Source organism: Pseudorca crassidens, chromosome 4 (genome assembly GCF_039906515.1).
Source record: "Pseudorca crassidens isolate mPseCra1 chromosome 4, mPseCra1.hap1, whole genome shotgun sequence".
Classification (NCBI taxonomy): domain Eukaryota; kingdom Metazoa; phylum Chordata; class Mammalia; order Artiodactyla; family Delphinidae; genus Pseudorca; species Pseudorca crassidens.
This window is the reverse complement of record NC_090299.1, coordinates 109,307,422-109,320,853: the sequence shown is the minus strand read 5'-3', so window position 1 is coordinate 109,320,853 and position 13,432 is coordinate 109,307,422. Positions and strand designations below refer to the sequence as shown.

At 47.9% G+C, this 13,432-nt stretch overlaps 1 protein-coding gene across 13 annotated transcripts in view; it reads right to left on the bottom strand.

Annotated features, from left to right (window-relative positions):
* SEPTIN11 (septin 11) overlaps positions 1–11,058 on the bottom strand; it is a 90,785-nt gene extending 79,727 nt beyond the window's left edge. For 9 of the 13 annotated variants that reach the window (XR_010943091.1, XR_010943090.1, XM_067736323.1 and 6 more), the window contains exon 1: positions 10,168–10,332. Coding sequence is in view for 8 of the 13 variants with exons in the window: in XM_067736323.1 (XP_067592424.1) it covers positions 10,168–10,194 (27 nt within the window). In the remaining 5 variants the exon portion in view is untranslated. Of the gene's footprint in view, positions 1–10,167; positions 10,334–11,022 lie in introns of those variants that run through there. The other 4 variants (XR_010943089.1, XR_010943088.1, XM_067736320.1 and 1 more) reach the window with 2 other exon arrangements.
* Between the last annotated feature and the right edge of the window lie 2,374 nt (positions 11,059–13,432).

The window sequence follows — 13,432 nt, the reverse complement described above, 5'->3', positions numbered from 1 at the left end:
CTCCTTTAGATTCTTACAATTTTTTTCTCCAACTTAACCATATTAAATTCACAGCAGTTTTACTTTAGCAAAATTCTCACCTTTACTAAATCTTTCTATTTTTGCACTTATAGTTCATAGATTTACATAATATTAAATTATGCATATTATGATGATGACTACAACTGGCAGAAGCGGGTTTGGAAACAAACAATTGACCCAGGAAGCATGGGTACTGGCTTACTGACCCAGTAGGCATGGTAGGTACAGAAATGCCCACGTGCCCTAGAATAGAATACTAGTCTACTAGTCAAAGCATCTGGCATGCTGTGGCAGTCACTATGTTTTGAAGACAGAATGGGGCATACAAACTCATCTGGCAGAAATTTTGAAAACATCCCCTCCAGACTCTGATAAAATTTGTCAATTCCCTTCGTTGTGCCATTTTTCTCCTCACCTTACACCAAAAGAATAAATTTCTAACAGTAGCCTAGAAGGAAATAAAGTTGAGGTTATCTTTCTAGCACTCCTCAAATGACATTATAAAATGAGAAGAGGAGGAAAATAAAATGGGCCCTACTTTTCTGAATTCGGAACCGAGTTCCTGACATCTACTATCTAAGGGAAAAGGGAGGGCTAAATAGTAGTTAGAAGAGCCTGACGAGACGCCGCCACCCCGCCCTCCCCGCAAAATCATGGAAGTGGAGCATTACCTGAGTCTCAGACTTTTCCCTCAACTGAACTGCAGGCTTCTTGAGAGCATGAGCTAGACCTTACACCCGTGTCCCCTGCATTAGCAGGCAGATCCTTAACCACTGTGCCAGCAGGGAAATCCCGGAGTCTAGCTTTTACAGCAGTTTGAAGTCTGTCCTCCAGTAAATAGTAAAAACCCGATGAAAGATCAGCTTGTTCTGAACCTTTTTTTTTTGATGTCCAGAGTAATCTGGTATGTTACCAAAGCAACATGCAGGCTCCCTCATCTGCATAAGGCAAAAGAAGACCCCCAAACCAGGAAACAAGGTGTTTTCACCTGGGTTTCCCCAAAACGCAGGGGCCTGAGGCAAGGGTTTGCATGCATGCAGCTAATGTGAAACAGAAGTGGGGACTGGGAGAAGTTTAACAGCGAAAGAGGAAAGCTATCCTAAAGGATGGGCCAGTCACCCCTGAGGGCTGGGGCCCACGTGGACCCTCTGATTGTGCCTCAGAACTGTCCAACTTGGTGACAAAAGAGAGAAGTATTTATCTACCGGCTTCTATCCCCCAGCAGTCAGAGGTGAGTCATGCAATGGTAAGTCCCTTGGACATCCAGATATGTACATAGGTCAGAACAGCGAAGCAGAACACTACAGCCGAGAAGCCTGGGGCAGAAAGCTGTAGAGATGAGGTCTACACCTGCCAGAGGTTAGCACAGCACAGCTGGAATAAAAGGGTGGCTGAGAGGAGGGGAGCCGGTACACATCTCATCCAATGGATCCAAGGAGCAGTTTCCACTCCTTCGGTCAAACGTCTCTTGGGCTGTGGGGTCTGTGCACAGCGCCAGCCCCTCCCTTAAGCCTGTCAGTTAGAGCTAAGAGTGCATGAACGTGGTCAAGGTTATCAGAACATATTGCTTAAGGTAATGAGGCTTTTGTAAACATTCACAACTAGATTTGATCATTCCTCTTTATTGAAAAAAAGTAACCTGGGGCTGGAGGTGCACCAGAACACTATGTAGGTGGCACATAAGTGTGGTAGGCATTATTGCTGCTGGAATTCAAAGACAGAAAAGTCACCAAAACCTGGGTTGGTGAACGGAGGCTTCAGGGAGCGGGTATGTTGGATCTGTGCCTCAAAAGTGTGCCCTGACAAGAAAAAGGGAAGAGTGCACATTTCAGGTGTGTGAACAAGGGAAGGGGCAAATGCTCGCCTCCTACTGGGTAGAGTGGCGGGGGTGGGGGGGTGGCAGTTCTGCTTTGAGCCCAGCCTTAGGTATAAAGCAGTTATTATTTCAGTATTCGTTTGCCTTTTACCGAGGACGAATGTTTCATGCATCATCGTAAGCACCTGGTGTAATACCGCATTTAATCCTGTAAACCTCTGAAGAAGGTACTGTAATTATTTTACAGATGAGGAATGTGAGGTACACGAGGTAACTTGTCTAAGGTCACAGAGGTGGTCAAATGGCAGAGGCGATACATTAGGAGGCCAGCAGTCTGGCTCTAGAGCCCACATTCTCAACCAAAATGCTACATACAGTCCTCTATCCCTATCTGCAGGGACTGCATCAGCGGCTGGCTGAATCCAGACACGGAGGGCCAACGATACTAGGCCACTTTATATAAGGGACTTGAGCATCTGCAGATATTGGTACCCGCGGAGATCCTGGAACCAGTCCCTGCAGATACTGAGGGATGACTGTACTAGTACCTCTCAGCAGAGAGAAAACAAAGCACGGAAAAGAAGGGTGTCATAGATGCATCTGCATTTAGGAACAGACAAGGCTGGGAAAAGACTGATTTGGAAGCATCCTAAGGGAAATAATTCTATCAAGCAGTTGGAAGCCCTAATAGCCTCAAAACCATTTCCCAGAGAGTACAGTCCCAGAGTTGGGGCCACCAGAGACTAGCACAGAAGGTCTTTGAGAAGGTCACCACTCATCCCTTATTTGGTGACGGTGCTATTGGAAGCTCACTGTGAAATAATAGGAATCATCATACTCTCTGCCTTCAGTTCATTCTGGCGGCTTAAACACACACAGACACTCTTTCTCCCTCTCTCATCATTCTACCATGTCCAGCTAGAATCAGAGTAGGCCAAACAGACTGAGAAAAATCATGACAGACAGGGAGACAATTTTACAAAATAATAAAGACGCTTAGCTCTCTAGCAGATGCCCTGACTACGAAGCTATGGTGAACTCTTACTATTCAACACCATCACTGGCTCTCCCTAGGGGAGGGTTCACTTCCCCATCCCATCCAGCTTGGCCAAGTGACTGGCAGAGCCACTCTCTGCAGAAGGATTATCTACCTCCATCCTGTTGAATTTAGGAGTAACCATTTATTTTGGTCAATGATGTTCATGTGCAAGTGACCCACCCAAGAGCTTGAAAAGTCAGTTCAGGGTTCAGCAGGCCTCTTCTTCCTCTGCCACCAGATTGGCAATGTCCAGAGAGAGGACAGAACGTTCCCTCAGCCTGGGTCCTAGGGTCAGTTCAGCATGGAGCGGATCTCAGAGGATGGAACAGACAAGGACCCTGTGTGAGAAATAAACCTTTGCTGTGTAAGCCACCAGATCCTGGGACCAATTTGTTACCTCAACATAATCTAGTCTAACTGACCAATACAAATGGTAGGTCTGTATGCACACTGGTCTAAGAACTGTTGGTTCCAAAGCCAAGCTCTCCCACTAACTGGCTGTACCAGACTAGATAAGTGACAACTTCTTTGTGCCTCAGTTTTCTTGCCTATATTACTTCTCAGAAATTTTGTGAGGATCAAGAGAGATCATTGTCTTGACAGTAATTTAAATAGAAAACACTTAAAAATCAAGACGCTGCACAGGTTTCCTATACCTGACAAAGAAGCTGGGAGTCAAGCCTTTTCCTTCCAACAGCAGGTCTGAGTAAGTTTAATGGGCATCCTTAATGAGATTCATGAAGTTTATATTGGCATGAAAACGGTACACAAAGGAAGATGAATGAAAAAGGATTAAGTCTTAACAGAACCCTGGCTTTTAAAAGACTCTCCTCCTGTTTTCATAGGATCCAGTCGGTTTTTAGTTTTCTTTATGGACAACACCAACTGACACTTGCAGTCCAAGGTGGGAGGAGTCCTAGCATTCCACCCCACCCTTCAGGACTCAATTGCTTTGGTGTGTAAGGAAGTAAGACTTTTAGTTCTACATCTTGAGGAAGAGCTCCATACAGAAAACTAGACAGAGGAAGGCCTGGTGATGTTGTCACTCCTCTCTGTGCCCTTCCTCAGTCTTTACTTCCTCTGTTCTTTGAGGGCTTGATTTGGCCATGAAAGAAATCAACTCCCCGAGCCTTCCCTGAAATCTGAAGAATTAGTGCTCTGAAGATTTTCAGTGTCTTCCATCAACCAAGTCTAAGAATCTGGGATATCCTACGTTGTGGGTCGGATGGATAGCATATAAAATATTTAAAGAGCTATGTAGTAAGTACCCGTGTCTTGAAGAATGAACTGCAAAAGTGATGTGGTCTCTTCCCACCACCTTCTCGGCCTCACGTCCATCCACTCTAAGCCATCATGAATGCTGATGTCCCTGCTACACTGGATTCCCTTAAGAGGCTCTGCCTCACCTCAGAGCTTTGCACATGCTGTTCCCTTGGCTTGGAACACTTTTCCCTAGCCACCGCCCCACCTCACTTTCCTTGCTGAGACCTAGTGCTTGCTCATCCTTCAGAGAAATTTGATGAGCATCGGGGACGGCATCTCAAGGACTTACGTCATAACCTCAGCACCTACACAAAGAAAGTGCACAAGATGTATCTGATAAAGCAGATGGATTAGGAAGCCAAGAATGACTACTGATGCATTAGGGTGTTGACAGTTGTTTTGTTTTTCCATTTCTAACCTATCTATATTATTGTAATTCTACTTCTACAAGAAAAAAGAATTTGAAAGTAAGAAAATCATAAATTCTTCCCAAAGGAATGTTACTTAATTATCAAAAACAGACACAATTCCACAAGGACTCAGAGGCAAAAAATATACAAATCAATTTTCACTGCAAAGTAAAGGAGCTGTTACCGTGGAGGATTCCTGGACTGAATGTCAATATTATGACATAGTATGAGTGTGTTTCGTGTTTGGTAATTGCAATCATTGTTGCTTTTGTTGTGGTCACCCATTTACAATGCTTGGTGTCAGTTTATTTATCTCTTGTAAAAATAAAATACAGTGTGTGTGTGTGGAAAAAAAACAAACAACAGACACATTTTATGTTAGGTATATTTTCACAACAATTTTAAAAATTTAAAAAAAAAAAAAGCAGGAACCAAGCTCCCCCTTGTTGGATACCAAAGATGTCCTTTTGGAGCATGAAGCCATTCCTACCTCTCCACCCCAGCCTGGCCCCTGAATCAACACATCACCCTCCAACCCACAGGGTCCTAGTGCAGCAGGTGGACCGAACGCATCCACACAACTCAACTTTCTGCATCCTTTGACTTGAGCGATGCGCTCACCCTCACTAGCACGGATCCTGAAAAGGTGTTTCTAATGCCTTGGCTCTGGTCATATCAGGCAACAGACTCCTGATTTCTCCCTCAGGCCAGGTGTGAGACAATGCAAACTTGATTTTTAGATCACCAGCATTCTTTTTAGAAATCTGTCTGTTTCACCTTAGCCCAAGTCTTGTTTCTATGTTCAACAGCAGCCGCATTGATGGGCTGCCAGAAGGCCTGAGCGGATAGGAGAGGTATTGTTTAGTTGAAAGGGGGTTTTCTGTCAATCTGGATTAAAACAAACAAACTAAAAAAAAACAAAACAAAGGGGGTATCAATTATATTGTAAAGTAGTTCTCTTTGGGAAAAAGGATTGAAGCTTTAGATCTACTGGGTCTTTGTTTAAATAATCGTTCAGCTTGGCTGACCCCAGTTGAGACAGTTTAGCTAAGGCGAGGAAAGACAGTTCCCAATAAATGATAAAATCCAAGAGCAGCCCCTACCCTCCCCCCCAACCAAGTTTAAGGCCCCATAAAGACAAACGCAGGCACAGAAAACCCTGATTGTAGCTTGCTCCGCAGGGAGCCTAAACCCGAAGTCATCATCAGCTGTGGCATCATCAGTGTAATAAACACTGGGTCTGTTGGTGATCAATCAAAGCACGCCATCCAAATCATTCATTCCTTTGTCTGGACACAGACATAGCAGGGCCCCTGTGAAAGCACTAAGCATCTGTTTCCTCGGTTATACAAATGTCCAAATAGTCAGACAGAGTACTCCCGGGCACACAGTTTGGCTTCTTAGTAGCAGTTTATATGGTATGGGTTATGCTTCCCACTGTAAACCTCAAAAAGTTGATGAGAATCATCTAAGAACTGTTACATCAGGACGATGGGATATGAGTATTGTTTTCATCTTTTAATCAATTCCTTGGGTCAGTTTTTCATCGTGATGTAGACACATCATTTTTAAAGAAGATACTTTAGAAGAGAGAGAAATCATCTACAGCTTTCAAAAGATTTAATCCTTCTCCAGGTCCAAAAGCCACAGCCCTCCATGTAGGGGCCACATCCTCAAGTCATAGAAATGGCAATTTCACAACAAAGGAAAATGACATTTCGTTGTCAGCCCTCACCCTCCTGCTGAAGACAGACCATATCTTTAGGAACTGCCTATAATGATCCTCGAATAGATAAGATCCTTTAACCTGCATCATAGCTGTTGAGTCAGCAATAGGCACATAATTTCCTTTCTCCCGAAATGGCTTACATACGCTATTGAAGTTTGTTTCTGTGATACACACGGACACTAAATCTCTCAGAAAATAAAAGCTCCAGGTAAGAAGGAATTTCTCTGCTGTCCACTACTGTATCCCTGGCACCTAGAACAGTACCTGGCACACAGGAGGTGCTCGATAAATAGTGTTAAATAAGCTAATGAATGAACTTGGATTTCCATTCCTTTGGGCGCAGTGGATAAAAGGATAATTAAACTTGTTTCTTGAACGATATCATAGGGGAATCTCCACCACTGGAAAGACTTAAACACTTCTATTAGGGATAATGTAGAAAATATTTCTTTCTGCATTGGGGAGGAGGCTGAACCAAATGACCTCTGAAGTCCCTTTAAACCCCCAGACCTTATAACTTGATGAACACCACTCCTTAAAAGAGAGGATCAGCTACTTAAAGCCTGTTCCCAGGTAGAGTAAATTACCATGCTCGGATTAAAACAAAGATAATAGCGGCCCTGGGACTTGGATGCCAAAATACTAACTCATCCGTAATGTGCACATATCCCTAGGGGAGAAATGCTCTTGCATCAGTCACACTCTGGAAACAGCAGATGTGCTTCAGGGGCTTCTGGGAGCCAAGTTCCAAAACCCACTCCTGGGAAAATGGAGAAGCTAGGGGTTGAGATTAAAATGGAAATAAACAGTATCACACCAGACTGAAGCTTCTGTTTCCCAGCCAACAACAAATCCATTTAAGAAACGTCTGAATTTAGCCTTGAAGTTAAAATGGTTATAACTGAAGATAACCACGTCATAAGATAGAAAATACTGCATTTGATATATAAGGATTTTTGCCCAGTGAAATGTCATATGTACCTGAGGTATCACACTCAGAGGTTCAAGTTCAAGAATGTCTGTCTAAAGTTGAGGGCAAGTTATTCTGGTTGAACTTTTTCTTCAATCTGAATGAGAGAGGCAGTTGGTAGGGGAAGGAGATATGTTCACGTTTTCCTAAACAAAAAAAATCTAATTCTAAAGGAGTAACTAGGGAAACTCCATTCACAATCAACTTTGGAGTGATTCTTTTCTATCAACACATCCTTCCTTTCTTTTGTTCAAATGGTAGAATAGATACGGGAAAAGGAGGGGCAGCGATTTCTACCATGAAGGATTCTGTGTAGAGACCCTGGGGCTGGGTTTGGAGAATCTTCTGCATTCACTGGGGTTGTTTTGAAGACCTAACTGCAAACACTACACTTAAAACAGGAACCGAATGAACAAAGTGAAACAGTTCAACAACTCCTTGGAAAATGTATGAAAAGACTTTTTAACTTTGTAGTCAACTCCTGATCACCCCTACAACTCGGTCCAAAGAAAAAACAGTCTTCTGTTTCCAAACTGTAAGTAACTTAGTCTTAATTCTAATGACAACAGGGAATGTGCAGAGAAAGCAGTTACCTCCTCTGTACACACACACTTTGTAAAATCGCCTCTATTTTTTGAATGAGAGAGGTCTTACACAAGAATTCTGTGGAATTAAGCTCACATCTGGTTGGCAGACCTGGTGTTGGACATGATTGTGGCCACACAACTAAATCTTAAATCCACATACTGTTCCTATTTAACTGACATATATGAACTAATTTATAGAAAATGTGCAGCAAATTATTTCTTCCACCTCCCCCATGCCTCAAGAATGCACCAGCAATAGGTGTTACTGAAAGACACCCTGCCCACACACACACAGAACATTTGCATATAGCCACTGTCCAATTATCTAAAGCAGATATTGTTATTTATCTGAATCTGTGCTCTGTAAATGTGTGTGTGTGTGTGTGTGTGTGTGTGTGTGTGTGTGTGTGTGTTGGGGAAGGGGGGTGGGAGTAGTAATTTAACCAGATAAACTTGACCTCTCTGGACCTCAATATTCTCACCAGAAAAATAAAGGGATCAGCCCAGAGACTATGCAACTTCCCGCAGTAACAACAATCTATGACCACTAATTATCAAGAGGAGACCTGAATTCTTAAGTGTTTGTCATTAAATATTAGAGTTTAAACTACCTAAAAGACCCACAGTTACACTTCAATATGACCACTGCACACTTTCTGACGGTGGAGAACGTCTTTGAAAACATCGCGGCAGCTGAACCACCAAACCGGGTTAGAGCACGCTGAAGGACTCCGCTAATTATGGGGGAGGGGTGCAAAAAGCGACTGTATCTGGAGGAAGAGTTGGGAGAAGGGCTGCGGGTTTGAGAGCACAGTCTTGCAATTTGCATTTCTGGGCTTGCAGAGCTTCCAGTATCTCCGCGAGACTTTGGTCTGTACCTGCAAAATCTCTCAAGCCACCACCTGCAGCTACACAGTTGTGGGAAGGGGAAGAAGAGGAAAAGAAAAGGAGGTGGTAGAGCGGGAAGAAACTCGCTCAAGGAGCCCACAAAGCCCGTGGGGCGAAAGTGACTTTGAACAGTGACAAAGAAAAGAGGAAAGAGAAAGAAAGAGGACTCCGCCTTTCCCCACCGGCTCTGCTCCTTTCAGTAAAAAGGGAAGGCCGCCGCCGCCCCTGGCCTCCGCCTTTCACCCGGGATGCAGAGCCCCGGCTGAAACCGCACCCTTTAAGTCCGGCTGCCCTCGGGCCGGGTCCAGAGTCGCTGAATGAGCTTTGCACCGCCGGAGGCGCGGCCCCTGCCCCGCCGGCAAACTCGGGGACTAAGCATCCCCCTCCCTCCCTCCCCGTCTCCCTCACCCCGTCCCGGGGCACCCGATTCTCCACGCACCCGCCACCCCTTCCTCTTCCTCGCGCGCCCGCCTCTCCGGCCCGCCGCCCCCGACCTTCCAACCGCAGAGCATTTTTAAACTTCCACCCACCCCGACAACGGGGCCCTTTGAAAACTTTGTGTATCTAAGGCTTTTGTCCACATCCTGGGCAGGGCCCGGTCACCAGCGTGGGTGCCTGAGTGTGTCCGGGATCTCACAGTGCACAGGGGAAGCCACCACGGAAATCCCACCCCTTTTTAATTTTTTTTTAACACATGAAAGGATGCTCAACATCACTAATCATTAGAGAAGTGCAAATCAAAACTACAATAAGGTATCACCTCACACCGGTCAGAATGGCCAGCATCAAAAAGTCCACAAACAATAAATGCTGGAGAGGGAGTGGAGAAAAGGGAACCCTCTTGCACTGTTGGTGGGAATGTAAATTGATACAGCCACTATGGAAAACAGTATGGAGGTCCCTTAAAAAACTAAAAATAGAACTACCATACGACCCAGCAATCCCACCCCTTCATTTTTGACCCGCTTCTACAACCGCGTGACACAACGCTTGGGTTAACAATTCCCACGCCCTGGTCGCCCCTCGGCGCGGGGGAGCCGGGAGGAAACAGCCCCCCCCCCCCGCACCCGGCGCCTTTCTCGACTGTCACGAGGGGAAAGGTGTGCGCGGGGAGAAGGAGGCAGCCGAGAAACACCGTGGCCAAAAGGATCCTCTTAAAGAAAAAATAGGCGAGGGGTCCTTTTTCTCCCACATCCCGGGAATCGGGGCGCGACGAGGCGATACACTGTTGCATCACGTAGTAGCCGAGCCGCGGGGATCCTCGCCCTCCCCTCAGCCCCAGACACGCGCCCAAATTCATGCACACACCCACAGCTACCGCCGCAGCCGTCCCGAGGCCCCCGCTCCCGGCCCCCAGTATTCCCCGCCGGCCCCCGCCCGCAAGCGGGAACACCCCCAGCGTCGGAGGAGAAGCGGCCGAGGGAAGCGAGGCCCCAGCACTCACAGATGGTCTCCCCACGGCCACGGCCATCGCGGCTGCTGCTCCAGCTGCGCCCGGGTGCCCTCCGCCAACACTAGCTGCTGCTTGGGCTCGGGCTCCCGCTCGCCTCCCCCGCGCCTCCCTCGCGGCTGCGCTCTGCTAGCGCCCGGCTCCCGCGCGCAACCAGCGGCATCTGCTCCCGCCTCCCCACGCCGCCGCCCCTCCCGCTTTATTAGAACAACATGGCCACCCGCCTGGAAGGGACCATTTGCTTCCCCAGGAAGGGGTGTGAGCCTGCGCGCCCGGGCTGAGGCGGTGGGAGGGAAGATGGTAGAGGGGCGGGCCTCCAGCCCTGGTCCGCAGGCCCAGGCTGCAGAGCTCGCCCTCGTCAAATGTAGCGGGCGGTCCCGAAATGACCGTCTCCCGTGCCACCGAAAGCCCCCAGCCTGTGGGCCGGCCGCCACCCCCGTTCCACCAAGTGCTGGAGTCCGAGTAAAAGCCTGGGCGCGGAGGTCCCAGCCCCGGGTCCTGCCACGCGCTTCGCCAAGCTGGTAGCTGGAGCGGCTGCGGAGAGGGAGACCGGACACGGGCGAGACAGGTCCACGGGGACAGCATCTCGCGGAAAGTTAGCCCCAGGCAAGCACGCCCCAACCGGAGGAACCGGCTTGGAAGGGGAGCGGGCCACTAGGGAGAGCGGTGGGCGACCGAGGTGGGCTGGGCCGACCCCCGCGAGGGAAGAGTTCCCCTCCACAATTCTTCTCTTCCTAAGGGAAAGATTAAAAGGCAGAGAGCTGGAAGCTGTTACTGTAGCGTGCGGCCGGGTAGGCGACCACAGTGGAGAGGAAGAGGCGGTAGAAGTTGCTGCGGCGGACGACTAACCTTAGCCTGCCGCAGAGGAGGAAAAGGACGCCCCCGCCGGAGAATTAAAGCAGCTGTTGACTGCCCTAGAGCGTGGGGGCCGAGGCCTCCCCCGGCTGTAACCCGAGAGCTGGGCACACGTGAGAGCTCCGCCGACTACTCTTTTTGATCGCTGGAGACTGACCGGACGACCCGGAGGCGGGCGCGCGGGCCTGCGGCTGTGGGGCGCGGCGACGGCGCCAGTCTGTGCGACTCCGAGCGCGTGGGAATGGGAAACTGCTCCGCGGTGGGGAAGGACTTTTCCCGCAGATGTCGGGGGCGTCGCTGCGTGTCTGTGTGGAGCGCAGAATGGCAGGGTCCTGGTGCAGGCCGGGTGGCGCGGCACCCCGGCAAGAGCTGGGCGGGTGAGGTGTGCGGGAGGTGCTGTCGATCCCCGCGGCCTCTCTTAGGGTTGAGGAGGGAGGGGTCCACGACGACGAGGTGATTGAGGATAGCTCCCGGTCGGGGGTCGGGAGCCAGTTGGATCCAAGCGCAAGGAAGGTGTGGTGAGGCGATGAAGGGCTGTCATCAGCCCACGGGATTGCGCCCTTAGGGAAAACCCTGGCCTATTAGGTGACACACAAACCACCTTTTTTAGCCTGGGGCACCTCAGAGCCTGACCTGAGACTTCAAGCACCCAGGCTCCTCCAGGCCTTGCGTCTGCCGCTCCTGCTGTCTCTGCCCCCCTGAGTCGCAGGATTCAAAGGCGCGCCGCGTCGCCTTTGGCTAAGGGTGGGTGGGCTCCGGGCGCGCATCCAGCTGCTGCGAGGCAGACGCTGGGTTGCCCCGGGAGGGGTCAGGGGGCTAGAGGCCACCCAAAATGAATTACACCCGCAGCATCCTGGTGGGACCGCCAGGAATGAGAAAACGATGAAAGTACACTCGGTGAAAGAAAGATGAGGGGCTCTTCAGCCTGTGGCCCAGACCCTCAGAGCCCTAACCTCTTCAGTTTGGACCAGTTTCTACCCCTAGACTTCAAATCTTTTGAAGACGAGGACCACCATTTTACGTCATGCATGCATTAGGCACTCTGTAAGCGTTGAGTTACGATTACCAGGTGCGTGCGTGCTATGTAAAGGGAGGGGGAAAGAAATACTTCGGTCTGCAGCTGTCTGTATATGGACATTTTTTTCCTTCTCCCAGAGAGAGGATTACACAGCGCCACTGCCCATGGACAAGAGGTCTCAGGTAAACCCTATGAAAAGACAGCTCCACAGGCTGCCAACTGGATAAGGGCAGTTACAAACCAACTCTCCATTTTATGTTACATAGACCAGACCAGACCAGACTGCAGGATTTCATTCATTGTTTTTAATTTTATTTACTTATTTTGTTTGCAAATGCTTAGGTTGAAAACAGCTGATTAGTTTTTAAGCATGTGAACTCCCTACCTTTGTTGGTAGGTTATTTTATTTATGCTCATCGCAAAGCTTAAAGTCACTTATTCCAACATCTAATCTGTTTGAGGAAACCCTTTTAGGATAAAATCATCAGTTTACCCAGCTTCTGCCTGATTTTTTTTCACTGACTAGGAGCAAGCAGTGCCTTAAATTACCCCCTTCCTTGTTTTTTTGGCAGGTAGGCGTGTGTGTGTGTGTGTGTGTGTGTGTGTGTGTGTGTGTATATTTAATAAATATACAATTTAAATCCTTTCAACCAAGGAAGGCTATTTCAGAATTTCAGTTCTCATTTTGAAGTTAAGTATCATTCTACAACCAGACTACCTAGATTCAAAATCCTGGCTTTACTGTTGATACTTCACAGCTGTGTGACCTTGGGCAAATTACTTAACCTTTCAGTGCTTCAATTATCTCATCTTTAAAACCTGTTTAGTAATAGCTCCTCCCTAGTAGAATTAATAAGAGATTAGGTTACCTTTTAATTCTGCCCAGCACTGTGCTAGGAGCTAAAAAAAAAATTTTACTGAGGATGCCTCTCTGACACAGTCTGCTGAGAGACAGACGTTTAAACAACTCCAATAAGTAGGGCAAATCTTAGAAAAGATGTATGAATTATGGGATTTCAAAGCACAGTAGAAGGAGCTATTCACTCCCTGTCAGAACAGGAAAGGCTTCATCAAAGAGTTGGAGGAGGGGCGAGAGCAAGGAAGACATTCCAAACAAGGGAAGAGAATGAGCAGAGATTCAGTGATTTCAAAGGAAATGATGCTATGGGAAGGATAGGTCATTTGGCATTGCTACCATGTAGCAGCCTTAGAGAGAGCCTGGTAGAGTGGGGAGAACACAGCACTTGGACTCCAGATTATCAATTATGAGCTTTGTGACAGGGAGCATGTGAGCCTTTCTTCATCTCATTTTTTCCTACTGCAAAATAGGGTAGTAATCGTGAGTTCTGATGGAGGATATCCACGTTCCTGCCCACAGGAGAACCT